The sequence below is a fragment of the Lagenorhynchus albirostris genome, chromosome 3 (genome assembly GCF_949774975.1).
Source record: "Lagenorhynchus albirostris chromosome 3, mLagAlb1.1, whole genome shotgun sequence".
Classification (NCBI taxonomy): domain Eukaryota; kingdom Metazoa; phylum Chordata; class Mammalia; order Artiodactyla; family Delphinidae; genus Lagenorhynchus; species Lagenorhynchus albirostris.
This window is the reverse complement of record NC_083097.1, coordinates 168,392,378-168,420,083: the sequence shown is the minus strand read 5'-3', so window position 1 is coordinate 168,420,083 and position 27,706 is coordinate 168,392,378. Positions and strand designations below refer to the sequence as shown.

Below are 27,706 nucleotides of genomic sequence, written 5' to 3'. Positions count from 1 at the left end.
TCCCTAGTTGGGGAACTAGATCCCACATGTCACAAGTGAAGATCCCGCATGCTGCAATGAAGATCCCACGTACCACAACTAAGACCTAGCATAGCCAAATAAATAAATAGGTAAATAAATATTTAAAATTTCAATACGACATTTTTATAAGTTAGTGACAAGAAAATTCAAATTTGGATATGTTGTCTGTATTGTCTTCCTATTTAATGGCACTGCTGTAGATCAGGTGTTGGCAAACTACAGCCCACAGGCCAAACCCAGCCTGCCACCTACTTGCATAAATAAAGTTTTATTGGCACACCACCACATCCATTCTTTGACGTGTTGTCTCTGGCTACTTCTGTGTGACAAAGGCATACCTGAGCAGTTGTAACAGAGACCATGTGGCTAGAAAAGCCTAACAATGTACTCTCTGACATTTGCAGACAAAGTCTGCTGATCTCTGCTCTAGGTCATTGTACACATTTTGAGGAATAATGGGCATAATCATCCTGTAACATGTATGTACAGAAATGCAGCTGCTAGACATTTAGGCTTTTAAAGCAGTCAGACCTACATACAAGGTTCTAATTGGGTAACATTGAGCATATTATTAAGTGATTCTGTCCTTTTGAGTTTCCCCTGCTACATACCGATTGTAATGATATCTACTGTGAGATTTATTATGAGACATAAATGAACTCAGGTGTGCAAAATATTTCACACATCATGGATGCTCAAATAGCACATTTTCTTATTAATGCTGTTGTGAGACTGTTACAGGTTTTGATGGCTTTTAAATGTCACCTGATACACAGTGGTGGAAGAGTTAGTTGAATTTTATCTGTGGATAAAAGTTTGTCTTGAGACAGTGCTACATACCAGAGTATCTTGGTAATTAGTAATTAGGGATGCCCAAAGCTGCTGACTTTACTTACCAGCCTCCTGAGAGAGTGTTCCCATTCTGAAGCATTCTCATTCTGCTGCTGTTTATTGAACAGGTAAATCGTATCCCCTGCATTGGAGTGTGGCAGCCTATGTTCACACCTCTGCGTGTGGAAGCTGATGGAGTGATGCACTTCCTCAAAAGCCAGGCTATTGGGGGACCCTGCAAGCCATCAGATTCCATGCTCAGGGGTTGGGCAGTTATGCCTGTCTGCATGCCACAGGGTGCAGAAATGACTGCTGTGTGTAGTGCCCCTAGGAGGCTGGTGTATAAGTCAGTGCCTCTGGCTTTTCAGTGGGAGCAGATGTCCTTCAGGAGGAAGATGCCACCTGATCCCTTTATACCTTTTACGATCTGGGCAGATTCACAGCCAAACCCTTCTGGACTTCAATTAATTCATTTCCACAGTGGGCTGAGAACTGCCTCTTCACAGGCAGGAAGGACCAGGGCACTCTTTTCTGGGGAAGGCAAGGCTGTTCTGGTGTCTTGTGACATCAGTGACATCAGTTGAGGAAGAGCCACCACCCATAATTTTGACATCACTCATAATTATCAGCACTCAGGCCCCTGAATGCAGGCACTGTCGTGAGGTCTGAAGTCTTAGGCTTCTCTTCTCTTGGCTGGGCTCCAACTTGTCAATACACTGACTGCCTCCTGGAGAGCATGGAGAGAAAGGAAAAGGTGCTGTTTTATAAAAGAACAGGAGACAGATAAGTAAATATTAATGCTTCGCATAAAGGTGGACCTGCCAGTTTATGATGGATTGGAATTTTCCAAGGAACTATATCCATCTCAGGGCCTGGGTTGAAGGTTGGGCATAATCAGGCCTCTTGAGAATCAAATTGTTGGTGAGGGGGCAAGCAAGAAATGCCCCTGGACCCTCACTGTGTTTTAATTCATTAAAACCTCATCCAGGCCTGACTTGGTTTCATATCACGCTTTGGCCTGTATTGGACCATGAAGAAGGAGATGAAATCATTTTCATTACAAGGAACTGATGTTTTTAAAGATAAAATAATTGTTTTATTTGTACAGTATTTCTTCCATATCTCCAATGTATTGTGGACTGTTCTGGATCCTTCAGATGGAGGGGAAGAGTGGAAGGAGCCAGAGTCAAACTAGAGAGATGGTTGTTAAATCTATGAGGCAGGCTGGCATCTCAGAGGAAGTCAGCGCTGAAGAGAGGGGAAGAGATGATGACAGAACCCTAGAGTTAATGGGAGACCACAGAACCATGGATGAACTTGCTGTGAATTGAGTCCTGGTTCTCCAATGCTGTCAGCCTCCCCCTTCCTTCTGCACACACAGGTGGAGAGTGGTACCTCGTTAAACCAGAATTTGTTGGATGTTTTAGGAGTCAGTGGTCTTTGAGGATGTAGCTGTGGACTTCACCCCAGAGGAGTGGGCTTTGTTGGATCCGGCTCAGAGGAACCTCTACAGAGATGTGATGCTGGAGACCTTCAGGAACCTGGCCTCAGTGGGTAAGGATGACATCATTCCTTTACTGACTCTCTAGAGGACAGGTATCCCCACGCTATTGAGCTTGCTCTAGAACTTGGGCTGAACAGTGGGAATTTATTGCTAAGTAAGAGAGACATGGTCACATTACTATGGAGCATATAGTCTAACAGCTTTCTCATGTATGTATGAAACCTACTACTTTCTCATTAAATGTTTTTAGCCTCTGTAAGGGTTATAACTGTTCCTTAAGAGGAGCAGCCCTTGTTGGGGAACATTACATTTGGAAATATTAATTAGAAAAAGAAATTACTTCTTTCTGTGGAAGTTGAATTTTGCAGATACGTTAGCTTCCCTTTTTTTGACTTTTCATCCATCCTCATGAATAGCCTTGCCCACATTGAAAGACCTTCCATATTTCCTCTTTGAAAGTTTATATTTGGGCATATGCATTTTGTCCAATTCCGTCCTATGTTGCTTCCTGACAATAGGGCATTTATGTCACCAGAAGTCTCAGTCTTCATGGAAGTATTTCCAGTAAATTGCCCACCATTTTGTCTTCTTGTCCTTATTATTGTCAAAGTCCTCAAGTAGCCAGAACTCCTCCAATTCTTTTTTTACTCAAAAGTGCATTTTTCCTTATAAAATTTCTCTTGGGTTGCTCTTGGAAAGAAATGCATGTTTCCTACTTATTTTCTTGCCTTAATCCCACGAGTTCATTCCAAAGAAAGTAAACTTGTTACTATTTTTCATATTATGGCACTCAAATTAAAATCAATGGGTTAAGTCCTCTACAGTGAATGTTTGGGGAAGTATGAAATGAACAGAATATAGTTAAGTTTCAGAAGAAATGATTCCTGGTTCTCCATTTTAGGAGAAAACTGGAAATGCCATAGCATTGAAGATCAGCACAAGAACCAGGGAACACATTTGAGGTGAGTGACACATACATTAGAGAAAGCAGGTCTCAGGAGAGAGTGCCATGATATTAATAAGTGTGTAGATATATGTCAGATCTTAAGTGTTCACAGAGAATTTTCACAAGACAATTTTATAAACATGATACAGATGTTGGCTGATTGAGACGTAGTTCAGTTGTAAACAATTGTCAGGAAACAAAATCCCATATATAAAGAACAGTGAAAATGGTACCTCAGATTGAGCCCCCTGTCAGAGCACTCAGCTTATATCACTTTGAAACAATTCTAACAGGGCAAGAAACATACACATTCACTGAAAATGGTAAAAGTGTAATCATATTAATCATTAAAAACCGTAATGAATTGTTAACAAATCATTAGTAATATGATTCCTATTTTTAACAGATGGCGTGTGGTGGAGATACCCTCAGAAAATAATGAAAGTAATCAATGTGGAGAAACCAACCAGATTTCCAATCTTATTGTACATAAGAGACTTTCTACTGGAGTAAAATCCTATGCATACAATAAGTTTGAAAAACCCATCATGGATTCTTCAACCCTCAAGAGTCCCATAGCATCATCTCAACATGGACAAAAACCCTATCAGTGTAAGGAATGTGGGAGAACTTTTATTTCTTACTCATCCTTTGGGGCACACATAAGAGCTCACACTGAAGAGAAACCCTATACATGTAAAGAATGTGGAAAAGCCTTTATATATTTCTCCAAACTTAGAGTCCATATAAGAACTCACACTGGAGAGAAGCCTTATGAATGTGAAAAATGTGGGAGAACCTTCAGATCTCCCTCAAACCTTTGGACACATAGAGAAACTCATACTGTTGAGAAACCCTATGCTTGTAAAGAATGTGAGAAATCCTTCTCTTCTCCCTCTTCTCTTAGAAAACATGTGAAGGTTCACAGTGCAGAAAAAGCCTATGAATGTAAGGAATGTGGAAAAGCCTTCCTTCATTCTTTTTACCTGATCATACATGCAAGGATGCACACTGGAGAGAAAGCCTATAGATGTGTGGAATGTGGGAAAGCCTACAGCTGGCCCTCAGACCTTAGGATTCACATGAGGACACACTCTGGAGAAAAGCCTTATGAATGTAAACAGTGTGGAAAATCTTTCAGTTCTCCTTCATCCTTTAAGGGACATTTGCGAACTCACACTGGAGAGAAACCTTACGCATGTAACAAATGTGGGAAAGCCTTCAGTAGTCCTTCGTACTTTAGAACACATGTGCGAATTCACACTGGAGTAAAACCCTATGTGTGTAAGCAGTGTGGGAAAGCTTTCAGTTGGTCATCATCTTTTCGAGGACATTTGAGAACTCACAGTAGAGAGAAACCGTATGAATGTAAGGAATGTGGTAAAGCCTTCAGTAGGCTTTCATCCTTACAAAGACATGTGAGAATTCACACTGGGGAGAAACTCTGAATGTCAGCAGTGTGGGAAAGCCTTCTATACTCCCCTATCCTTAAAGAAAACACATGGAAACTCAGGAAGGAAGGAAACTCCATGCCAGTTCCAATGGTGGAAGGCCTGCATGCAGTTTACATGTATTGTGCACCACAAACTGCATAGCACTGGAAAATATTTACAAAGGTCTTGGATATACTGTTGGCTTTATTAGTGCCTTATTCTTAAAGTAGATCCCTATCACATTATTTCCAGTTCTTTATGAGGATAACAGCTAGGAGATAATAATTCTTTAAGTATTACTTTGCCAGGGCTGCCCTAACAGATTGCCACAAAGTTGGTGGCTTAAAGAAACAAATGTATCCTCTTTCAGTTCTGGATACTAGAAATTGGAAATCAGGCGTTATTAGGGTTGGTTCCTCATGAGGGTTCTGAAGAAGAATCAGATCCACGTGCTCTACAAACTTCCAGTGGCTACAGCAATCCCTGGTGTTCTTGGCTTGTGGATGCCATCATTTATTTATTTACTTATTTATTTTTTGGGCCACACTGTGAGACATGCAGGATCTTAGTTCCCTGACCAGGCATTGAAACTGCGCCCCCTGCAGTGGAAGCACAGAGTTCCAACCACTGGACTGCCAGGAAGTCCCAGTAGGCACAAGCATGCATCATTCCAATTTCTGTCTTAATTTTTTTTAATTAATTAATTTAATTTTGGCTGCATTGGGTCTTCATTGCTGCGCACAGGCCTTCCCTAGTTGCGGCGAGCAGGGGCCACTCCTCGTTGAGGCGCACAGGCTTCTCACTGTGGTGGCCTCTCTTGTTGCGGAGCACGGGCTCTAAGTGCGCGGGCTTCAGTAGTTGTAGTGCACGGGCTTAGCTGCTCCGCGGCATGTGGGATCTTCCCAGACCAGGGCTCGAACCCATGTCCCCTGCATTGGCAGGCGGATTCTTAACCACTGCGCCACCAGGGAAGTCCCTGACTGGGAATTTTAATATTTCTTGTTTAGAAGGCAAAAAAGAGGGCTTCCTGGTGGTGTAGGGAAGAGAGGCCACAACAAGAGAGGCCGCGATAGTGAGAGGCCCGCGAACCGCGATGAAGAGTGGTCCCCGCTCGCCGCAACTAGAGAAAGCCTGCACGCAGCAACGAAGACCCAACACAGCCAATAAATTAATAAATTAATTCAAAATAAAAGAAGGCAAAACGAAGGGACTGGGGCTAAAATTAACTTGTAAGGAAACAAGTCAGTTTTGTTAGCTAGACTAGGAGAAAATTTCATCATTTTTGTGATTTGCATAATTCTTTTGATCCTGTGTGACGACATGATCACAGAGTGCTCTTGCTTGTGCCTTACTCCATAACATAACACCCAGTGGCCTTGTCTGATGACAGTGTTGTTTAAATGGTTTCTGTTTAAGGGAGCTGCCTGGTGGTCCAGTGGTTAAGATTCTGCACTTCCACTGCAGGGGGCGCAGTTTCGATCCCCGGTCAGGGAACTAGGATCCTGTTTGCCACCACGTGGCATGGCCAAGAAATTAAAAAAAAAAAAGGTTTCTGTTCAGCAGAACACCACAGCCTAGGAGTGAAGACCAGACCAGGTAGATCCCCATCTCAAGGGCTGATTCTTTTTTCTCACTATGTGAACATTTTAGTATGTTTACTATATATCTGCCACTGTTTTGTTTCCCATAAATTAGTTCAGTTAATGTAAGTTGAGGTAATCCTCCAAAACTATAATGTAGATACTCTAATCTCCTTTTGTGAGTTAACTGGGGCCTACAGATTACAAAGCTAGCAAGTGGTAAAGACAGGATCAGGATTCAAAACAAAACCTTCTAGCCCTGAGACCATGCTCTTCACTGCATGTTAGTCTTTGAACCTCCTTAATACACCAGCCATTCTAAGCTCAAAACAAAATTAGGCCCAATCATGGCACACATGTTAGACTCTCAATGCAGAAGCAGGAAACAAGTGCTTGCAGTTCTGATTTGGCATCAAACATGGAAATATGTGTCTTGGAGGAAAATAATCCATGATAAGAGAGATAATAGGGAAAGCAGGAGGGTGTAGTCTGTATTTTTTTTTCCTCTGAAAGGCAGGGGGGCATCAGTGAGTGAGGATGTGTTCATTAACTTATAATTTCATCATCTAGTGTCTTAAGTAAATACTACTAAAGGAAATGCTCAAGGAAAGTAGAATAATGAGTCTCCATAAAAATAAAATCCTTGTGGTTGCCAAGGGGGAGGGGGTGGGGAAGGGAAGGATGGGGAGTTTGGGATTAGCAGGTGCAAACTATTATATATAGGATGGATAAACAAGGTCCTACTGTATAGCACAGAGAACTATATTCAATATCCTGTGATAAGCCACAATAGAAAATAATATGAAAAAGAATATATATATATATGACTGAATCACTTTGCTGTACAGCAGTAATACAATATTGTAAATCAAGTATACTTCAATAAAATTTGAAAATTAAAATTCTACTCATGGTTCAATTTGCAGTAATTAAAAGCTTTAGCTCATGTGACATGTACTTAGGAATTGGAAAGGGTTTCTGTCATCAGTGTCCCATCATTTATTTGGGCCACATAGTGTGGCTGTTTATAATTCTTTTGAAAGAACTGTAAATTGGATTATATATTTGGCATTATCATTTTGCTATTATAGTATAGTCCAATGAGTTTTGTATCCTGGAAATCAGAGTTGCCCCCTAGTTTGCAAAAGGAATATGGTCATTTGCACAGCTATACCCTAGCATGTGCCTTTTCCTATGAGCAGAATGATACCTATACAAGCTCTCGGAAATGCCCCAGTAGATGCAAGGAAAACTGCGGTCAGTGACAGGATTTTTCCGCATCATAAATCCATTTCAGCTCTCAAATTCCTTTCCCAAGCCCATTTCTATGTCTGCTGAGAGACCTCATTAAGGGATCCACACCTGTCTCCATTTTGGGAATATTTCCCCTAAGCAATGCCATGTGGCAGTGAGTGGGAACAGAAAACAAGGGCAACCAGGGCCCAGGACAGTTACTAACAAACTTTGGGCCAAGGGCAGAGGAACCAGCTCTTGATCATCTTCAGCTCAGCAGCAAGTACCAGGGTCACCACGCCTACCTCAGTCTCACCACCACCTCGATGCTGGACCCACAGATGCCGCATGCGCAATCACAGCCCCTGTGTTGCAGTCGACCACCATGCGTCAGGAGCAATCGGGGCTGGGGCTCAGGGCTGCACATGCGCAGTCCACACCTAGAGCCACCTGGACTCTCTGGCTCCCTAGTCATTCGCAGGCTCCAGACCAGCTTTAAAGAGCCCTCCCCTTTGTCCTCCAAGTTCACTCACTTCCTGGGACACCACCCCAGGGAACCTGAGCCCCTTGAAAAATGCAGCTGGAAGAAAGACAGCCCGCAGAGACTAGATTCCAGGCCCTCATTGCTTCCAGCATACAACGCGGCCTCCATGCCCCACCAGCTGCCCCCAGAGGCTGCTGGCCGTTCTGACCTTTGTCGACTGCCCAGGTTCAAGTGGATTATCCTTCCCGTGTTGGTAGCTGTGGCCTCTGGTTTTCTGGAAAAGCCCGAAAGGACGCCAGGCAGGGCCGAAGGTAGCAGAAATCTCTGCCTTCTACTCCGGCCTCACTGGACCTCATTTCCGCCTCCAGCCGGTAACCAGGTACTGAGGCCAGGCGAGGGGTTGGGAGGTTTCCCGAGGCTTCAACCTCCCTTCCTTCCCCGACCATGGCTGCCACTGGGAAGGCAACAAGGTGCTAAGGAAACCACAGGAGATGCTGAGAGACTTAGTAGAGGATACGAATGCTAAAGAGGGATTGCACACCTTGGCAGCCCCAATGCAGTTCCTCCCTGAAATCAAAGGGACAACCAAAACCCTCTGTATTGTCAGGTAGTGAGGGGCCTGTTCTTGGAAGAGACCTAAAGCAGAGTGGCTGGCTGGAGCATCCTTGACAAGGGATGTTGGCCATTGACTCTCAGGGCCTCAGGCTCTTATCATGTGGTGGTGATGTCCCCTTGGCAGTTTCTTACGGTGAGTGCCTTCGAATGTTATGCACGGTGAGGGCTCATCATTGTGAGGTCCCCTCCCTCACCAGGTCGGCTGAAAGACCCTCCTTTGGGATTTGTTTTGAGTGCCAAGGGACATCACTCTGCCACATGGGAAGGGGGTGAGAACTGTATGGGTCTGTTATGAGCTTTGAACAAAACCCTCATTGTTTGTGTGTGAATATATAAGTATCTGAACCTGGTCATTCAACTAGCGTTTATTGATCACCTATGTACCAGGTCCTGTTCTACATGCTGAAGATGCAGCAATGAATAGACACACATACTCACACACACACACACACAAAGTCATGGGGATGTAATGAACAGCAAGGTGACTATAGTTAATAATACTGTACTGTGTATTTAAAGTTCCTAAGAGAGCAGATCTCAAAAACTTCAGTACACACACTGGGGAAAACCCAGAGACAGAGAAACACTACAGTCATCCATGCAGTGAGATGCACAGACAATCGGCACTCCTGTCAGGACACAGGAACCACCACTCAAACACCTGAAACTTCCCAGACAAATGCATGTGGTGGCATGACAAAATCACACAAACTTTGTCACTGGGACATACACGTGGACACACTCAGACACAGACACATAAATTCAGACACACTGGCAAAGATGATGTCTCCAGAGAAACTAATACACTCCCAGAGATACACAGCCTACAGCGTCTGCGACTCCCCCACTCCCCAACAGCTCTCTTTACTTAGAACTAACCAACATCAGATACGTCATCTATTTCACTTGTTATCTCTCCTCCTGGAACAGGGACTTCACAATTCCTGAACCTGCACAGTACAAAACGCCTCTCTCCCTAAGAACCACAAGAACCCAACCTGTGGAAGAAGTGTCAGGGGCCCAACGTGGCTTGGGTTATGATGTTCCAGCCCCCCACACTGCTGAGGATTCTACCAGCAACACACTCATCACTACCTTTACCCTTTGTCACTCTGCTTTCCAATTGGAAACTCAATGCGGGCAGCAATGGTGTCTGTCTTGTCGACTGGCAGCCATGTGTCCTGCACTGTGGTCCCCTCGGCTGCGCTCTCTGCTGGTCTCATGTGCCCGTAGACTCCACTCCGTCCACCCTGGGTGGCCCCAATGTCCTCCCGGAGACTCCGAGGATGGGCGCTTAGGGAGCGTGGACCACACATCTCCAGGCCACAGAGGTAAGTCTTCCTGATGCGCAAGACGTGGTGACCCGACTTCCATCTTTCCCTGGGCGGCCTCTCAGTCGCCCCACCCACGAGCACCTGCGCACTTCTGCGAAGTCTGCGATCCCTGGTGTCTCCAGCGGTGTTTAAGAGGCAGTCGCGTTGCATGCCGGGAGGAGTCTGGGGGCGGGGCTCTGGGCGTCTGCTTCTGAGATCTTCATTTCCCACAGGCCACAGCGGCTGAGACTACGCTCAGGGCAGGCGTTGGTAGAAGTGCGCATGCACCGCAGTGGGGCACGACCCAGAGGGGAGGTGGGGAGGAGGTGCGACTGGAAGTGATAAGTTTGAGCGGGATTGGTGCACCTGCAACCTAAATCCTCCGGTGGTGGATGATCGTGGGACAGTGGGTGTATGCGCGTGGGCGCCAACGGGCGGGCCATGGCTGGATGTCCCTTTGACGTCCCTGGAGGTTTTGAGATTGGTGTGCGCCTTGGAGCTTGCGGGCGCTAAGCTGATGCTCCTGAGGAAGCGGGGGTTGCTGTGGCCACAGGCCGTCTGTCGCTTTGTCACAGGTTCTGCTACTGCTGTGTTTCTGTCATCTCCCAGACCCATGCGGCTGCCACAACGTTCCACATGTGGGAGTGTAGAACCCTCATGACGTCTCCCAGCAAGAAGTCACAGGACCCGGCCTGATGCAATTTTAGAGCTGGATGGCCTCCAGACAGGCCCAGGAAAGGCATGACGCTGATGCCCAAAGATTAAGATGCCCCCAGGCAGGTCTCTTGGGGAGAACTGTAGGGGCACTTTTATGGTTCAGACCAGAGCATTCCCAGAGATCTCACTGGAGGAAGCTAGCATAAACTCGGAGAAAGATTCCAGGAGCCCTTTCACTTCTCTCCTGTTGTGCGAGGCTAAGGACAGACGTGGTCCTTGCGGGTGTTTCCTAACTTTAGACCGAGTTCCAAGAATCTGTTTGGCCCCAAGTCCTTCTCCCGGCCCCCTCCAGGTCCTTCAGCATTTATTGAGGATCCCAAGATGGAGGTGGGCTGGGTGTCAAGGTTCAGGAGTTTTAAAATTCCCTTAGCAAACGAAGGCTTTGTTTTTCTATTATTTTTAATATACATGCAGTAAAATTCACTATTTTAAGTGAAGCGCCATGAGTTCTTATAAGTGCAGAGATAACACCAACAGTCAAAATGAACACGCCATCACCCTGAAAAGAACAGGTGCCCATTTGTTCTCAAATGCCCCATCCATAATCACTGACCTGTTTGTTTCCTATACTCTTGTCCTATCCACATCTCATAAAAGGAAAGCCTTCCTTTGTTAGGAGTCTTTTTGTAAAACTTGATGCCATTTTTCTAAAATTCAGAAATCACACTTGCCTTCCAGTGTTAAATGTCCAACACTTCCCAATAAAGATTAAGCAAAACTAAAACCTTCAAACCTGACGTTCCATTTTTATGAGCTACATGAGTTTGGGCAACTCTGTGCTCCCCGTGCTTGTCATCATCTGAATGATAGGAGGGAAGGAGATACAGATGATTGTCAAATCACATCAAACTATGGAGTGCTATGAAAACCTAAGTTAGCACGGAAAAAAAAATTAGAGATTAGACATCAACTGCTCTTTAATAAAAATAACTGACTGCTTCTGTTCTACCAATTAGTTTTAGACAACCTCAACTACTTATGCTTTCTACACTCACCAAGCACCAGCCCAAATCGGAAAATATATTCTTCCAAACCACCTCTGACTGGTACATCCCACTGTCTGTGCACTCATTCAAATTGCTTTAACTCAATACATCCATTTTCTTTGGTCAAACCAATGTGGTCCTTGTGGCTTTTGGCTAGAGACCATTGACAAAACCATTATTTAAGCTTTTATTATTAACAAAGAATAAGCAATCCATTTAATGACAGATGTTGAAGTATGTAACAATAAAAATGTTTATATGACAAAAACCACCTTAACTTGTATATGCCAGCTAATATTGTCTCAGACTGTATAATGCTTAAATTAACAATATTAGTTGATTTAAATCCATAATTGCAATGGAATACTTTAACATATTCTCAGTACATGAAAAATAATAACATTTGTATTATGGATTGAACTGTGTTCCCCCCAAAATTCATATGTTAAAAGTTCCAGTATCTCAGAATGTGACCTTATTTGAAAATATGGTTGTTGCAGATATAAGTAGTTAAGATGAGGTCATACTAGAATAGGATGGGCCCTAACCCAATATGTATGGTGTCCTTATAAAAAGAATGCCATATGAAGAGACAGGCATGCACAAGTAGAATGCCATGTGAAGACTTTTTTTTGGGGGGGGGAGCTGCGTTGGGTCTTCGTTGCTGAACGTGGGCTTTCTCTAGTTGCAGCGAGCGGGGGCTACTCTTCGTTGCAGTGCGCAGGTTTCTCTTGTGAAGCACTGGCTCTAGGTGCATGGGCTCCAGCAGCTGTGGCATGTGGGCTCAGTAGTTGTGGCACACAGGCTTAGTTGCTCTGTAGCATGTGGGATCTTCCTGGACCAGGGCTTGTGTCCCCTGCATTGGTAGGCGGATTCTTAACCACTGTGCCACGAGGGAAGCCCCCATGAGAAGATTAGTTATGCTTGTTGCAAGCCAATGAGCTAACAGAAGCTAGGAGAGTGCTGGAACACATCCTTCCTTAGCACTTTCAGAGGAAGCATGGTCCTTCCAACATCTTAACTTTGGACTTCTGCTTCCAGAACTGTGAGACAAAAATTTCTGTTACCCTAGCCACCCAGCTGTGTGGTGCTTTGTTACAGAAGCCCTAGGAAACTAATACAGTTTGTATACAAGTGATTTGGAAACACAGTAAACAAGATATTTCTAAGACATACCTACAGAAGATTTTTCTTGAAAATAAACACTGTTTTTAGTGACTTAGAATCAAACATAATAATTAAACCCATATCAAGGAACTGCATTCAGCTCTAACAGACATCTCCCCAAATTCACGAGGAGTATGTTTGTTCTCATGTAGGACTGAGTCAGCACATTTAAAAATACAGTAGGACTTCCCTGGTGATGCAGTGGTTAAAACTCTGCACTTCCACTGCAGAGGGCACAGGTTTGATCCCTGGTCAGGGAAGTTCTGAGTGCCACATGGTGCAGCCGGAAAAAAAAAGAAAAAGAAAAAAGGAAAAAAATACAATACCTTAACAAAGTCCCACAGTTTGTTTTGTTTTCCTGCAACATTGTAGCTTTTGTGGTAGAATCACGATCAGAGCGTCACTAAAAGTTTTGAGAACAAAGAGTCTGCTATACAAATTAGACCTTGTAAAATATGTTAATATCTAGAGAAGAGTGGAATCACAGCATCAGAGATCACTAAACATGAGTCTGAATTAGTGGTCTGCAGGACATGTTAGGGTTTGTAGGAAAATCCAAATTGTGAGTGCCTGACCACATGACTGAATCCCTGACACCAAGCTCTTGAAGGTATTTATGGAAGCCTATAACTCTGAGAAAAATAGAAATCAAGTACTTGGCATTTCTTTTGATGATACTCTTGATTGGTAAGGCCAACAATCAGGAAAACGGGCTGAAAGCTGGTTTCCAACTAGCCCCTATGCATCTCTCTCTCATACTTTAATGTGGCTGCAAAAACTTAGTAATGGCTTTATTTCTGCCTTCCAAATCTCATGCCAATAGGCTACTGGTAAATTCAAACACAGAATCATAAAGGGAAGGGATTCTGGGAACTGTAGCTCCTAACATTACCCATGCTGACGTAACACAATCCAGAACTCTGTATCTCATGATCACATCACAAGCGTCTCTTAAGTAAAAACCCACTGTTTAATTCGCTATCACAAGCAAGGACAAAGCGAAGGGCAAAAGCTGAAAGTAACAATTCACATGAGACTGTACACTTGGAAGAACTCTGCATAATTAAAAATTTCTGCCAAATATTTAGAAGAAAAACAGAATAAGATCCCACTGTCCTAAATAAACAAATATTCTCTCAATCCATGGTGGAAAACATATAATGGTTGATTATACAGTATCTGCCACACTAAGCCGGTAGGAAAATACAAACAAATACCACACTGTCATTGTTCCAATAACCCCTTTAAGGACAATTTAAAGAACTAACATATTAAAACTACTTCTATATTAAAAATACGCTTCAAATCACCCATGAGTCCAACAAACTGTAAAGATGCTTTATTTCCTAAAACATAAGAAAAAACACTTCCTGCAAAATTTACATACTGTAGCCAAAAGAGTACTTCAACAGTTAATTTTCATCTAAATGTTTATTTGCAAAAGAACTGGAAATACACTCCCTATGGGTCCACTTTAGTGATGAAGGACTCATAAAGGCAATACCAGGTTTACAACTTTTGTAAGATTTCTCTCCTGATGTGAATTTTCTGAAGCACTGTGCATGAATTCATTTGCAGGAAGATTTCCCGAGTTTCATATGTAGTGTTTCTTGGTAGTATGTATCCTCACATGTCTTCTTAAGGATGATGAACAACTGAAGGCCTTCCCACACTCCTTACATTCATATGGTTTCTCTCCAGTGTGCATTCTCATATGTATTGGTAAAGATGAGGGCCATTTGAAGACTTTACCACATTCCTTACATTTGTAAGGTTTCTCTGCAGTGTGCGTCCTCACGTGCTGTTGCAAAAGTTCAGGCCAGCTGAAGGCCTTCCCACATTGCTTGCATTCATAAAGCTTCTCAGCAGTGTGCCTTCTCATGTGTCTTTGTAACGAGATGTGGCAACTGAAAGCTTTCCCACAGAGCTTGCATTCATATGATTTGTCTCCAGGATGCATTCTCACATGCTCTTGATAGCAAGCGGACAAACTGAAGGCTTTCCCACATTGCTTACATTCGTAGGGTTTCTCTTTAGTGTGTGTTCTTGTATGTTTTCGCAAGGATATGGGCCAGTTGAAAGTTTTTCCACACTGCCTGCACTCGTAAGGTTTCTCTCCAGTGTGCACTCTCATGTGTCCTCGAAAGGATGAGGGGTGGCTGAATGCCTTACCACACTGGTTACATTCATAGGGTTTTTCTCCACCATGTGTCCTTTCATGCCTTCGAAATGACTGGGGATAAATGAAGGCTTTTCCACATTGCTTGCATTCATAGGGCTTCTCTCCAGTGTGAATCCTTTCATGGCTTCGAAAGGATTGGAGATAAATGAAGGTTTTCCCGCACTGTTTACATTCATAGGGCTTCTCCCCCGTGTGTGTTATCATGTGCCTTCGAAAAGCCGAGGAATAACTGAAGGCTTCCCCACATTCCTTACATTTATGTGGTGTCTCCCCAGTGTGTGATATCATGTGTCTTCGAAAAGTTGAGGAGTAACTGAAGGCTTCCCCACATTCCATACATTTATAGGGCTTCTCTCCAGTGTGTGTTATCATGTGTCTTCGAAAAGTTGAGGAATAACTGAAAGCTTTCCCACATTCCTCACATTTATATGGCTTCTCTCCAGTATGCGTTCTCACATGACTAGTAAGACTTGAAAAATCAATGAAGGCTTTCCCACATTGCTGACATTCATAGCTTTTCTCCGCAGTATGAATCCTTATATGCCGGTTGAGGGAAGAAGTACGAGGAAAAGTTTTTCCACATAATTTACACACATAGGGTCTCTCTCCACTGTGGGTCCTCACATGCGTCCTTAGGTGTGAACGACAACTGTAGGCCTGCCCACATTCCTGACATTGATACGGTTTGTGTCCAGTGCAAACAGCGATGTGACTCTTGAGGGATGAATGATGCGTGAAGACTTTTCCATGTGTACTGCATTCATACCTTTTTACTCCAGTAAGAGTTTTCTGGTACAGGTTAAGATTTGGAGTCTCACTGAAGCCTTCCCCACATTGATCATTACTTTCATGGAGTCTCTCCACCACGTGATCTCTGTTAAAAATGAGAAGCATGTTATCAATGGCTTGATTAATAATAATTTATTAGTAAGTACGAGAATTACATTTTCACCAATTTCAGTGGATGGATAGATTTTCTCCCCGACTTCTTTTTTTTAAAAATAAATTTATTTTATTTATTTATTTTTGGCTGCATTGGGTCTTCATTGCTGTGCGAGGGCTTTTCTCTAGTTGAGGTGAGCAGGGGCTACTCTTTGTTGCGGTGCGCAGGCTTCTCATTGCGGTGGCTTCTCTTGCTGCAGAGCACAGGCTCTAGGTGCACAGGCTTCAGTAGTTGTGGCACACAGGCTCAGTAGTTGTGGCTCACAGGCTCTAGAGTGCAGGCTCAGTAGTTGTGGTGCACGGGCTTAGTTGCTCCACAGCATGTGGGATCTTCCCCAACCAGGGCTTGAACCCACGTCCCCTGCACTGGCAGGAGGATTCCCAACCGCTGTGCTACAAGGGAAGCCCTATCTGACTACTTTTAAAGTGGAATGAACTCAATGCCACAGAAGGGGGCTCAACCACAACGATTACAAAAACAATGTTTCTTAAACATGGGCTCTTCTGTTGTTTTCAGCTGTTTCTATCACTCAACATCAATGTCGCATTTAAGAAAAAAAATCATCGTGAAAATCTCTATGAATAAACAAATTTGATCTAGGCTTACATGTGTTTTGTTTGTTTGCTTTTTAAACTTTATGACATACTAAGATTCCCTCCTGAAATACTGCTTTCTCTCAAGAGTGCAACTCACCTCAGATGTCTCCCTTGATCTATGTGCTGATCTTCAAGGCTGAGTTCTTCCCAAATTTTTCCTAAGACGGAGGCTAAGGAATCATTTCCAGTGAACTTTGATATTTTATGCTCCTTGGATATTTTATTCCCATAAATATCCTGCTGAGAAACTGACCCATTGGCCTTAAATTGAGTCTCATCCTCTGAAAGCAAAAAGGTAACAAATCTTACAAGAAAGGAGGTACCTGTTAGCCAAAAAGGACACGGAGGAGTTTAGCTATGTCAAGACGTCATCAATAACAAGTATAAGGGGTCAAAATGGTAAGCACTTTAACAAACACAGTAAAATTCTCATATGGTTCAAAAACAGACCTCACTGGGCCCCCTAAGGTCCCATGAAATCTATATCCACCAATGATGCTAAGGGAGCTTTCTTTACAGAAAGAAGAACTCAGTTTAATACACAGATTCTCAGTCTCATGGGGAGAAACTATTAGATTCTAAGTCTATGATGGTTATGACCATGGCTGTCTTATTAGTTAACATATTTCCTTTCCATGGTCCAATTCTTGGAACAGTGATGTGCCAGAAATGCTTGTCTCTAAATGACTAAGTGAAGGAATAATGTCATTCTTACCCACTGAGGCCAGGTTTCTGAAGTTTTCCAGCATCACATCTCTGTAGAGCTCCCTCTGAGCAGAATCCAGCAAAGCCCACTCCTCCAGATTGAAGTCCACGGCCACATCCTCAAAGACCACCGAGTTCTGAAATACCCAAGATATGTGCAGGTGCATGGGTGAGACTCACAGCATTGAACAACTGGACTCAAGTCACAGGAAGTTCAAATAAGATTCCATGGTCATCTAACATCTGCTCTGTGATCCAGTCATCACACCTCCTACTTTATGTCAACAATCATAGATTATCCTCATAGATTTAACAGCACTAACACACTGAACTTATCTCTACACTTTTACTGTGACCATTCAAGGCTTATTCTTCTCCAACCAAAGGGTTTAGACCACATTGGAGAAATGAAAAAAAATGCTATACAAATGAAATAATATTTGCATTTTAAGACCCATCAATCCCTTGTGACACAAGTGACTTTAGCTCCTTCCTACTGTACAACATCCATAAGCACATGAAGCCCAAGGTCAACCTGGATGAGGTTTAAGGAATACAAACACAATGAAGGACTGGGAACTTTTCCTTCTCTTTCCACCACCAAATATGAGAGGCCCATGGGCCTGTGGGAACCCAACTTGCTGCAAGGGCCTGCTAGCCATATTGTCTTTCTTTTTTTAACATCTTTATTGGAGTATAATTGCTTTACAGTTGTGTGTTCGTTTCTGCTGTATAACAAAGTGAATTGGCTATATGTATACATATATCCCCATATCTCCTCTCTCTTGCGTCTCCCTCCCACCCTCCCTAACCCACCCCTCTAGGTGGTCACAAAGCACCGAGCTGATCTCCCTGTGCTATACAGCTGCTTCCCACTAGCTATCTATTTTACATTTAGTAGTGTATATATGTCCATGCTACTCTCTCACTTCGTCCCAGCTTACCATTTCCCTTCCCCGTGTACTCAAGTCCATTCTCTACATCTGCATCTTTATTCCTGTCCTGCTCCTAGGTTCTTCAGAGCCTTTTTTTTTTTTAGATTCCACATACATATATATATATGTGTGTGTGTGTGTGTGTGTCAGCATATGGTATTTGTTTTTCTCTTTCTGATTTACTTCACTCTGTATGACAGACTCTAGGTCCATCCAAGCCATACTGTCTTAAAGAACTCCAGGCTATCAGGACAGTCCAACTGGCTGAATGAAATATTTCTTTTGAAGAAGTATTTATTTTAACATTTTTGTGTAATAGTTATCACCAGCTCAGTTTCTACTCTTTTCCTCTGTGTATTTTCATGAAAATAGGAAGTCAGAACTGCATATGTTCCCTACACTCCTGAGCCAGTGCTGCTGCCCACCAGTTCTGAGTTCACACACACACACACATTACATGATGCCAAAACAGCTCTTCTACCAGACCCATAAAAGAGTACTCTATCTAACCTTGAGGATAAGGTTAAGAGCCGTACTTTGCAAAGGACTTTAACATCAAAAACATCTGACAGTGGGCTTCACTAGTGGTGCAGTGGTTGAGAATCTGCCTGCCAATGCAAGGGACACAGGTTCGAGCCCTGGTCTGGGAAGATTCCACATGCCGCGGAGCAACTAAGCCCATGCGCCACAACTACTGAGCCCGCGTGCCTAGAGCCCGTGCTCCACAACAAAAGAAGCCACCACAATGAGAAGCCCACGCACCACAACGAAGAGTAGCCCCCGGTCACCACAACTAGAGAAAAGCCCACATGCAGCAACGAAGACCAAATACAGACAAAAAGAAATTAATTAATTAATTTAAAAAAGAAAACATCTGACAGCAAATTTAGCCTTGAGTATAAAATATATAGAGGATTCAGCAGTGTTTTCCTACAAAGGAAACACTCCCTTGCCTCAAATTCCAGGAGACAGTGATTCCACACAAACCATCCTAGAGGCTGCACTCTCAATTTCTCTCACGTCCATGTCCCTCCCCTGGTGGGCACATGAGCGTGTCAGGCCAACCCCTAAGCACAGGGACCACTGAGCTGCATGCCTCCCTTAAGCCATGGTTTTTTAAAAAGTTCATCAACCCGCTGACATCCATGAGCATGGGAAAGAAAACACTCTCATATAATAATCCTGATGCCAGTATTTAGTACATATTCAACAGAGTAGCAGCATAACAGGAATATCTCTACTGTACAGGGAACAACAGGAGCTTCTGGAGGTGAGATGCTCTCTGTACAGTTATCTGTAGTGTTTCCTTAGTGTGCAGGAAAGGAGTTGACATTGCAAACCTTAACTTTATCCTTGGCAGTGACTGCTAGCAAGGTTGGCCTTGGCCAGTGTGTGGGAACTTTAATTTCTGAAGGTTTCACATCACCCTAATTATTACTCCCTGTCTCTGACTGTGCAGACAACACTGTTAGTGCTGAGCACCTGCTTTTCGCCTGGGAGTCTGGGCTTTGGGTCCTTGTTGCGCAGAGGATGCTCACATGATCAGCTGTGAGCTGATAAAAACCCCCGGTGAACTGAGTCCCCAGTGAGCCTCCGGTAGATGGTATTTCACATGCTGTCACGACTCATCGCTGGGGCTATCAGGTGTGTTATGTGCGACTCCACTGGGAAAGAACTCTTAAAAGCCTGCACCTGGTTTCCTTCAGATTTCTCCTCATGCGCCTTTTCCCTTTGCTGATTCTGCTGTGCTCTTTTGTTGTAACAAATCATAGTCATGACTCCAATGATACGCTGTCACGTGAGTCCTACCTGCAGGACCTAGGGGTGGTTTTGGGGACACCAGACACATTAGAACTGGGATTTGCTAGAGCAACCCTGATTCACTAAAATATGGCAAAAGCACTGTCTGGGAAGTGGGAGAGTGAAGGAGGAGGGGATGGCAAACCTTTGCAGCAGGGTAGCTATGGAGTCATCCAGCGTATGAAAGGGCAGCTGTCTGGTGTGAGGCTAAAAGTTGACTGAGGTGTGGGAATTCCCTGGCTGTCCAGTGGTTAGGACTCGGCGCTTTCACTGCTGGGGCCTGGGTTCCATCCCTGGTCGGGGAACTAAGATCCCACAAGCTGTGCCGGGGCAAAAAAAAAAAAAAAAAAGTTGACTGAGGTAAAAATAAGCAATCCAACTCCAGGAGGTCTGGCTCACTGGATATACCAGCTGCCTGTGGCCACGGAGGCCAAGTGAGAAGAAAATCAAAGTTCAGCACAGGTGACACCTGTGATTTTTGCTCTCTCTTCTAGGCAGGAAGAGAAAGGGCTGCCAAGTTCCCAAAAGTGAGCTTTGGATAGGCAAAAAATGTTAAAAGATTGTACTGCATCAGGAGAAAAAAAGTTAAATCAGTTCCTAGAGCTGAAACAAAATTTTAGACAAACCAAAGGGGAGGGGACAGCCAGCCTTTCTTCAGCCTAGCTGCTGGGCCTCCTGGCCCACCCACATGTGCCAGCCAGTATCTTCCCAGCTGTAACGCTATCCCTGTAAACGCTAAATACGTTTACAGAGATAGGCTGAAATCCTAACCCCTGATACCTATAAATGTGACCTTACTTGGAAACAGGGTCTTTGCAAATGTAATCAAACTAAGATGAGGTCATTAGGATGGGCCCTAATCCAATGACTGGTGTCCACAGGAGACAGGGAAAATGCCATGTGAAGACAGAGCCACACAGAGAAGGCAGCAGAGGAAGAAGATGGACGCAGAGACTGGAATCATGCTGCCACAAGCAATGGAACGCCTGGGGATACAGAAGGTATAAGAGACAGGAAATGACCCCAGGACCCTAGAGAATTCTGAGGGAGCATGATCCTGCCAACACCTTCATTTCGGACTTCAGCCTCCAGAAATTGTGAGAGAACACCCACATTGTGGTAATTTGTTATGGCAGCCCTCGGAAATGAACACAAGGTTTGACTGCAATGAGGGAAAAAAAGGGGGGGGGGATTTTTTTGTTGTTTTTTTACTTAATATGGTTTTGTTTTGTGGCTACTGCACCTGCTTGGATGGTAAAAATGGATACTAATGGTATCTGCTTGTAATTTTATAAATGCTAGAGAGATCATCCCCATCAGTGCTAAGAAAAATGAGACACAGCTTCCTTGCTCTTTCCAACTGGTGCCTGGATTGGAATTGGAATTCTAAGTATCAGAAACAAGATTAGGTCTCCATAAATGATTTTTTACTATGACTTTTACCCACTGGAGGTTCAAAAAGAGGTAAACAGGGACTTCCCTGGTGGTGCAGTGGTTAAGAATCTGCCTGCCAATGCAGGGGATACGGGTTCAAGCCCTGATCCAGGAAGATCCCACATGCCATGGAGCAACTAAACCCATGTGCCACAACTACCGAGCCTGCACTCTAGAGCCCATGAGCCACAACTACTGAGCCCACACGCCTAGAGCCTGTGCTCTGCTACAAGAGAAGCCACCACAATGAGAAACCCGTGCACCGCAATGAAGAGTAGTCCCCACTCACTGCAACTAGAGAAAGCCCGCATGAAGCGACAAAGACCCAACACAGCCAAAAATAAATAAATAAATAAATTATTTTTAAAAAGAGGTAAACAAAATGAAAAAACAGGCAATCTTTAAGTAAAGATATACTTTTGGAATTTTAGGTAGAAGTTTTCAGTTTGCTAAAAAGTTCTTTTGAAAACCTATTTCGGATGACCTTCAGAGGCTGATTGCCCAGCAGGGGCTTAGCTGGGACTCTAAGGCAGACAAGACAAGAAGGGATTAGGACAGTCTCAATGCAGGGAGAAAGGTACCCAATCTTGTTGACTTTGCTTTATTCTTGCAGTCAGAAATCACAGCCATGAGCAGACTATACACCGAAGCCTGGGAGGCCTCCTAGTGAATCTCTGAACCTAGGGTGGTCATGGGGACTGCTACAGACTGAAGGTTTGTGTCCCCCCAAAATTCACGTCAAAACCTAATCCCCAATGTGATGGTGTTTGGAGGTGGGCCTTTTGGAGGTGGCCAGGAATGGGATTTGCCCTTATAAAAAGGACCCCAGAGAGCTCCTTGGACCCTTCTGCTGTGTGAGGACACAGTGAGAAGACGGCCACCTACAAACCAGGAAGCAGACTCTCACCAGACACCGAATCTTCTGGTGCCTTGATCTTGGACTTCCAGCCAAGATCAAGTTCTTGGACTTCCAGAACTGTGAGAAACAAAGGTCTGCTGTGTATAAGCCACCCAGCTTACAGGTGCCCCAGCTGACTAAGACAGGGACTCCCAACACACCTAGCTTGAAACCATCAAATATTTAACACTTTACAATATTAATTTTTTCCTTTTTTTTGTTTTTGTGGGATTTTCTTCGTTCTTTTTTAAAAAAAATTTTTGTTATATTACAATACTAATTTTTAAAATGTGCCATTGAGCACACATTATATGAGAAAGACAAATATACTTATAATAACTCTGTAAAGCAGACATGATTAAAACGAGTTCACAGCAGAGGAAATGAAGAACAGTGAATTAATAACATCATGCCAGCTTGGCACACTTGCCCTTCTTTCACACACACCTCACAGTTGTTTTGCTGGCGTGACTGTTACTTCCCACTGTGATGAGGAGATAAGCTAGCTTCTGCCGGGCGCTGTGGAGAGCAGCCAACAGAAACATCCTATTCCATCCTTACATCTCACACTGCTTCTCCTGCCAAAGCCCCGTGCCCATGCAAAAACGCTTTGTTTGAAGACCTGACCTCTGGCTCTTTCATTTAGTAAAATTTGTTTAGGTTACAGTACTTGCAGGCACTAGGGCTACAGCACTAACAAAACAAAAATTCTGAACCACGTGGATCTTAAATTCTTTTGGAGGAAAGCAGTAAATAAGCAAATCAAACATAATTACTGAGGAAAATGTGGCAGAGCAAGGGGATTTGGAGGGGTATATATATATATGGGGGGGCAGAGATTTTCACGTGTGTGTATATACACGTTGATATCGATACACATATATATGAATGAATGGCTGCAGGGCAGAGTAAGGGAGAACAGTAAAATAACCATTTGAGATAAGACTGCAAACTGGCACCTAAAAATCTAAATAACAAATATATACATATATATACACACATAATTACATATAATTATATATGTCTTCACGTAATTCAACATATTGGTCATATTTGGAGAGTGGCAGAGGGGCCTGCCACTGGGGTTCATTTCAAGCCTTTTAAGAAAGCTTGTTCTACATTTAGGGCTGAGTTTCATTTAACAGAGGATTACTTTTTTAAAACATTTCTGTCAACTGTACGTATGTCACATGCATTTTCCTGCACTGATGTTATATGATACAATAGAAAACTCTAAAATCAATTCACAGGATTTACCTGTAATCATCTTAGAGCTGCTGAAAGCCATTTTATAATATTCAACAGTCATACATAAAAAAACACTCTTACCAATGGGGAATAGATGGTAATGTGCATGACTGGATAAAGGAAAATGGACAAAGGAATATTCAAACGAGACCAAAGAACATATAAATGGTATGAAATTCATTGTTTTCTCCAAGACAATCAGGTACAAATGAAGTGTGGACAGATGACCTGACTCTCAGTCAACATTACATTAGCAATCCAATCTGGAAAATGCACAAATGTGCAATGCCAGGAGACACTTGTCTTAATGCCTAACTCAACAGCTGCACATGTATGACACCAACAGAACACAAAGATAATAGTACAATAAGATTCTGAACAAGATCTCAGGATAAAAATTCAACATAAAAATAAATTTCATTACCTTTCTAATTAATAGCAACAGCAAGTTGGAAAGTTCACTTTAAAAAGATAACACATACATAAACAAATGGGACCTAATGAAACTTAAAAGCTTTGCACAGCAAAGGAACCCATAAACAAGATGAAAAGACAATCCTCAGAATGGGAGAAAATATTTGCAAACGAAGCAACGGACAAAATATTAATCTCCAAAATATACAAACAGCTCATGCAGCTCAATATCAAAAAAACAAACGTTGCAATCAAAAAATGGGCAGAAGACCTAAATAGACATTTCTCCAAAGAAGACATACAGATGGCCAACAAACACATGAAAAGATGTTCAACATCACTAATTATCAGGGAAATGCAAATCAAAACTACAATGAGGTATCACCTCACACCAGCCAGAATGGCCATCATCAAAAAATCTACAAGCAGGGTTTCCCTGGTGGCGCAGTGGTTAAGAATCCGCCTGCCAATGCAGGGGACACAGATTCAAACCCTGGTCTGGGAAGATCCCACATGCCGCAGAGCAACTAAGCCCATGTGCCACAACTACTGAGCCTGTGCTCTAGGGCCCGTGAGCCACAACTACTGAGCCCACGCACCACAACGACTGAGCCCGCGAGCCCCAACTACTGAAGCCCACGCGCCTAGAGCCTGTGCTCTGCAACAAGAGAAGCCACTGCAATGAGAAGCCCATGCACCGCAACGAAGAGCAGCCCCCGCTCACCGCAACTAGAGAAAGCCCACACACAGCAACGAAGACCCAACGCAGCCAAAAAAATTAATTAATTTTAAAAACACTTAACTTAAAAAAAAAGTCTACAAACAATAAATGTGGAGAAAAGGGAACCCTCATGCACTGTTGGTGGGAATAAATTGATACAGCCACTGTAAATTGATACAGCCACTATGCAGAACAGTATGGAGGTTCCTTAGAAAACTAAAAACAGAAGTACCAAATGACCCAGCAACCCCATTACTGGGCATACACCCAGAGAAAATCATAATTCAAAAACACAATGCACCCCAATGTTCACTGCAGCACTATTTATAATAGCCAGGACATGGAAGCAACCTAAATGTAGAACATGTGGTACATATATACAATGGAATATTACTCAGCCACAAAAAAGAATGAAATTGGGTCATTTGTAGAGATGTGGATGGACCTAGGGACTGTCATACAAAGTGAAGTTAAGTCAGAAAGAGAAAAACAAATATTGTATATTAACGCACATATATTTGGAATCTAGAAAAATGGTACAGATGATCTTATTTGCAAAGCAGAAGTAGAGACACAGACAAAGAGAACAAATGTATGGATATCAAGGGAGAGGTGGTGGGGGGAAGAATTGGGATAATGGGATTGACATATATACACTATTGATACTATGTATAAAATAGATTAACTAGGGCTTCCCTGGTGGCGCAGTGGTTGAGAGTCCGCCTGCCGATGCAGGGGACACGGGTTCGTGCCCCGGTCCGGGAAGATCCCACATGCCACAGAGCGGCTAGGCCCGTGAGCCATGGCTGCTGAGCCTGCGTCTCCGGAGCCTGTGCTCCGCAACGGGAGAGGCCACAACAGTGAGAGGCCCACATACCGCAAAAAATAAATAAATAAATAACGATAACTAATGAGAACCTACTGTATAGCACAGGGGACTCTACTCAGTGTTCCGCTGTGACCTAAATGGGAAGGAAATCCAAAAAAGAGGGGATATATGTATATGTATAGCTGATTCACTCTGCTGTACAGTAGAAACTAACATAACATCGTAAAGCAACTATACTCCAATAAAAATTGATTTTAAAAAAGGTAAAAAAGATAACACATACAGCAGAAACTAACACATTGTTAATCAACTATACTCCAATAAAAATTATTACTCCAAAAAAAAAAAGATAACACATACCATGGTAAAAACCAAATTGAAGTAGTACAAAATCAGTTTAATGAAGGCTATAAAAAGAACCTAACAAAAATTTTAAAACATGAAGGATAATAACAAAGCAAAATGAAATAAATGACAAGATGGCACATGTTCTTAAAAAGAAATCAGTGTTACAAAGATATCAACCCTCCCAAGACAGAGTCTTTATAAAATTCCATAAAATTGCCAAACCAGATGTTTTTTAGGATTTGACAAATACTAACTTTACACACAAATGCCCCCAAACAGCCAAAATACTCTGAAGTACCAGGCAGGAATCCGTCTATCACACTGCAAGGGTTTTAAAGCAGCAGCAACTCCTGACAGGACGGAATTGGCAAAGGAATGGAAAACTAAATCTACAGAAAGGAACAGAGCCCCAGGCAGGCCTGTGGCTATGGGGAGGAGGAGACCTGATTCACCACAGGGTACCCGCGGGGAGCCAAGCAGAAATGATAGACACTTCCACACATGGGACAGGACAAACTGATATCTAAGTAACATCCGTGTATTCCCACCTCTTCCATGGGCAATAACTAATTTACTGCAGATTTAAGCAAAGTGTGTTGCAGACAATAAAAAACAACAGTATCATCTACTGTCACAAATTAAATAATTGGTATTTTTGGTGAAATTTCACCTACCACACTGTGTGGTACTGTATTCACTTCTCTGCAGCTGTTCAGGAAGGGACAGACCTGAGAAACTTACTACAGACAGGAGGAGATTTTAAAAGAATGTTTAACAAACGTAATGTATGACATTTTCTTTTTTTTTTTTCCTGAAACTCACCCCTTTGAAAGTATTTTATCTTATATTTCCTGCTGTACTAATTCAATGTATTTTACACTTGCTGAAAATCTGAGGTTCCAGTAAGTGAATACATCTTTTCAAGGTGAAAAACCCACGGAGGGGTTGTGCTGAACTGGTACCCAGACACAGATGACTCAGGGTCAAGTGCAACCACGCTACCACGAGGGGCACCACTGCTAACGTGCTCCCTGAACAAAGGACACCGGCTGTGTCCCCGCTGTGTCGCCAGTGCATTTGACTTGGGGGGTGGGAGGGGGTGAGGGGTGCTGCCCCACCTCACAGTGGGCTTTCCTTGACCTTTGCGTTAGTTTTTCTCCCTTGTGTGGTTCTTGTGAGAACCCAGGGGGCAGGAATCATTTCCGTCTTTTCCCCTCAGGCGTCCAGTCAGCTGACAAATAGTGTCCCTCCATGGAATGAGAACTGGGGCTGGGGTCATTTAGGACGGAGGACCTACCGGGAGACGCCCTCCCAGCCCAGGGCCCCCAAGCAGGTCACCCCAGGCTCCCCGCCCGCCCCCGCAGGCTGTCGGCTGGGAGGAGCCGACCAGGGGCTGATGTTCCCGGACCCCCGAGAGAAGAGCAGTTGTGCACATCTAGGTCACCCAGATAGTCCTGAGACACCGGCCCCACAAGCGGGGGCCGGACAGGACGCCGGGACCCCACCCCGCGACCGCTTCCAGCCGGTTCCGGACGGTTCGTAAGAGCCCCTCCCGGTCTCGGGCCCCGGTCCCGCGGACTCACCATCTCTGCCGGGCTCCCGGCTCTCCCAGGCGTCCTTGCCGCAGCCCGCGCAGGTGAGAGGTACGAGGAACCGACACCTGGGCCCACACGGCGCAGGTGCGCAGGAGCAGCACGGCTGGCCGAGAACTACCCGCTCACGGGCTGGGAGCGTGCTCTGACTGGACGGTGCTCCTGGCACTCTCTTCCATCTGGCTGTTGATTGGGAGATGCTTCGCGCCCCACCGTCCTGACTGGACAGTG

The 27,706-nt window shown here is 43.8% G+C and overlaps 1 protein-coding gene across 1 annotated transcript; it reads right to left on the bottom strand.

Moving 5' to 3' along the window:
* Positions 1-200: 200 nt before the first annotated feature.
* Positions 201-27,706, bottom strand: LOC132517762 (zinc finger protein 555-like). The gene is made up of 5 exons (XM_060145604.1): positions 27,467-27,706; positions 17,267-17,393; positions 16,649-16,832; positions 15,779-15,886; positions 201-1,579 (listed from the first exon to the last, which is right to left on the bottom strand). Exons 1-5 carry the CDS (start codon positions 27,467-27,469, stop codon positions 1,561-1,563), a joined length of 441 nt encoding a protein of 146 aa, XP_060001587.1. The 5' UTR covers positions 27,470-27,706; the 3' UTR covers positions 201-1,560.